Below are 3,262 nucleotides of genomic sequence, written 5' to 3' on the forward strand. Positions count from 1 at the left end.
TGCTGCCCATGACAACAGTCCATTGCAAACGTCAGGCCGTCGGGGAAATAACGGGACTCTTGCTTTCACCGGTACCGTTCGGCATGTTTCAGCAGTTCCGATACGAGTATCCGTTTTGATTAGCAGCCCCCCCGCCCCCAAATCTCCCACTCCCGTTGTGAATGTTAGAGGGACTCGCTCATTTTCATTCATTTCATTGGAGCCTCTGTCCAACGTTTGAGTTGAGTCACGTCAGCGCGTGTCGAGTCAAGCTCGGTGGAAGTCAACATCAAACCGAGTCATCTGGCACTGTGAGGGAACGGTTGGCATCGAGCAAAAATGTATGGGGGGGTGCAAGTGGATAGCGCGGGAATTTCCTTCCTCATAAAAAAAAAAAAAAACAAGCAAGCAAACTGTCCACGTTTCCTCGAGGGCAGGCAAAGAAGCAAGACGGCTTCCCTTGCGTATCACTTCTTGAAGGGCGTCAGTCTGCTGATGTTGTGCCAGAAGGCAGAGGCTTTGCGCTTGGGTTCCTCCAGCATGAAGACGCGCTGCGGCGGCAAGGCCGCGGCGAGGGCCGGCTCTTTCGCTCTCAGCACAAAGTCGCAGTACGCTCTGCTCGCCGCTGAGGAAACGCAGGGAGAAGATCACACGGGAGCGCTCCCGTCATTGACGCGGTCCGATCGGCGGCCGCCGAGTCGGCGACAAAAAACGCGGCGGCGGCCTACCTTTGGGTTTGCCGGCCGGGCGGCTTTTGCAGGCGTTGGCGATGGCCTGTTTTTTCTGCTCTTCGGTGAGCGCGAAACCTTTGGAGAGAAGAAGACGCAGGTTACCTTCCAAATGGACGTGTCGCGTCCATCCCCGCCATTTGTGCATTCCCAGCTTGTTGGGGTTTTTTTTTAGCTTCGACTATTTCGTGCGGGGCCCCTAAAGTGACAAGGAGAACCAAAACATACGTTTCTCGTTAGGACCAGAACGTTTGTCATCCTAACGAGGAAACGTTGGCAAGAAACTACGATCCACTCCTTCTCCTCTCTCAGGTGGTCGATGACCCCCTTCGCTCCTTGTTTGGAGCGCGAGTCCGATTGAAAATGGCCGAGCGTTCACGGGAAGCTAGCTCACGCAGGTAAATACGCGAACGCTGGTGAGCAGTCATCCTAATGAGGGACACACCTGCACTTTTGTTTGTTTGTTTTTGATGTCTCCGCGTCACTTTGGGGGCTCCGCACTTGAGAGCATTCAATCGACTCCGACAAAGAGCGGACGGACATGCGGGGCATCCGACCTGTCTCCCGGTCGGACCGGACTCGCCTCCTCTCTTCGGCGAAGGCTCGAAGCCAGCGCTGTTTCTGCTCGGGCTTCTTGGCGCACAGGAGGTGCACCTCCTCGCCGGACGGCGATCGCAGCCGCAGCGTGTTTTTCACGCTGACGTTCAAGTGATTCTCTTTGCCGTCCTGGACGTCTGTGATCTCCATGCGGTCCGTGTCCAGGCGGCCTTTGTAATAGAGCGTGTCGCGGCGCAGGAGATCCTAGGAGGAGTCACGGGAAAACCGCAGTTCGGCACAAGAGCGGACGGCGTATTGCCGGCCGGCGGACGTCACCGCCGCCGGCAATACGTCTCGTTCCAAAGGGCGGTTTGAAAGGCGACGGGCTGCCGCGCGTGAATTTTCAGAAGGCGTTCTGCTGTACAACACGGCCGGATGCTGTACGAGTACGTTCTGCAAAAGGGCGGGCCAGCGAGATGCGGGCGCCATGCCGGGCTCGACAACTCCAAAGGCGAGAGCGGCGTTCCGACCTTTTTGCAATAGACGATCTGATGGTCAAAGAGGAAAAACATTCTCTGTTGACTCCTGGCGTGCGGCGGAGACACTTTGGTCAACTCTCCCGAGAAGATGAGATGGGAGCTCCTGCTCAACACGTCGGCACCCTGCGCAGAGAGAAAGGGCGTCCAGAAAGCGCGTTGGATCCGGTTCCCCGGATCCAACGCGCGGCGGCCGGCGCCTACCTCCCAGCCCTCGATGGAGCCCTGCCAGCGGGCGATCTTTTCCAGATTCTCCAGGCGCCGCTTCCTTTCGTTGATGAGCCTGGCCACGTTCCTCATGGCGTCCAGGGCGGCCTCCACGTCCCGGTACTCCCTGGCGATCGCAGCACAGCGTGCGCTCGGTGAGCCGGCCGGCCGGGCGCCCGTCGGCGCCGGAAAGCGCGCAAAGGTCACCTGTGCCCCGGGTTGGTGTACTTGAGCAGCTCGGCCAGCTGCAAGGGATACTTGCAGATCTTCTGAACCGGCGTCAGCAAGAAGCCGTCCAGGGAAATGTCGATCATCTTCCGCAGGAGTCGACAGGCCTCGAAGAACAACACGTACTTGCTGGCCTTCGTGAGCGAGGAGAGCTGGACGCAGGCGTTGGGGTGGTTGTTGCAGTACTCGGAGTAGATCTGAAAATGGACTTGCTGCGCGCGCGAGGCGGCAGCAGGACCGGTCAGCGGCCGCGCGCCGGAGCCCGCGCCCTCCCCCTCCCCCCTCGCCGGACGCGCTTACGCCTTCCAGGAAGCAGCGGCCGATCTCGCTCAGGTGGGGTTGCTCCTTGTCGTACTTCTTCTCCAGGATCCGCAGGAACTTTCTCTGGAACTTGTAGATCTCTTCCACGTTGCCGAAGATGCTGCAAAGCTGCTCCTCCGTAAACATGTCCGTCCTCCTGCGGCACTGCTTGATGTAACCCTGCGCGACGAACAAAAAAAATGGCCATCGCCGAGCGTGAAAGGAGCCGATTGGAAGAGCGCCGAAGCGCTGCGCTTTTCCTGCCGTTTGCATCTTCTCTGGGGTGGCGGCGGGCTACTCCCCCCCCCCCCCCCCCCCCCCCCCAAAGCTGCTCCTCCGTAAACATGTCCGTCCTCCTGCGGCACTGCTTGATGTAACCCTGCGCGACGAACAAAAAAAATGGCCATCGCCGAGCGTGAAAGGAGCCGATTGGAAGAGCGCCGAAGCGCTGCGCTTTTCCTGCCGTTTGCATCTTCTCTGGGGTCTTGCCGGGCAGCCCGGGTCCCGAGTACGATCCGAGTCCCGGCCATTCTTTGGCCCCGGCCCGTTCGTCCGTCTCCAGGTGGGCGTTCAAGTCCTCTGCGGGCTCGTCCTGGTTCACGCGCAACTAGCAGGGGAGTCGGGAAGAATAGATCGCATCTGAGCCGAGACGGAGACGAGGACATGCTGGATTCGAGTTTTGCGCTCACAGTAGAAAGCACCCCCCCCCCCCCCCCCCCCCCCACCGGCTGGGCCACCCCCCCCCCC

General features: G+C 59.8%; 1 protein-coding gene across 3 annotated transcripts in view; it reads right to left on the reverse strand.

The window, feature by feature from the left end:
- Positions 1-390: 390 nt before the first annotated feature.
- The window catches only part of arhgef4 (Rho guanine nucleotide exchange factor (GEF) 4), a 16,637-nt gene continuing 13,765 nt past the window's right edge, over positions 391-3,262 (reverse strand). For all 3 annotated transcript variants that reach the window (XM_019889997.1, XM_019889998.1, XM_019889999.1), the window contains 6 exons: positions 2,195-2,427; positions 1,985-2,114; positions 1,775-1,906; positions 1,265-1,508; positions 708-785; positions 391-604 (listed from right to left, as the gene is read on the reverse strand). In XM_019889997.1, the coding sequence (XP_019745556.1) occupies positions 447-604; positions 708-785; positions 1,265-1,508; positions 1,775-1,906; positions 1,985-2,114; positions 2,195-2,427 (975 nt within the window). In that variant the 3' untranslated portion in view covers positions 391-446. The remainder of the gene's footprint in view (positions 605-707; positions 786-1,264; positions 1,509-1,774; positions 1,907-1,984; positions 2,115-2,194; positions 2,428-3,262) is intronic.

The sequence above is a fragment of the Hippocampus comes genome, unplaced genomic scaffold (genome assembly GCF_001891065.2).
Source record: "Hippocampus comes isolate QL1 unplaced genomic scaffold, H_comes_QL1_v1.1 scaffold185, whole genome shotgun sequence".
Lineage (NCBI taxonomy): Eukaryota > Metazoa > Chordata > Actinopteri > Syngnathiformes > Syngnathidae > Hippocampus > Hippocampus comes.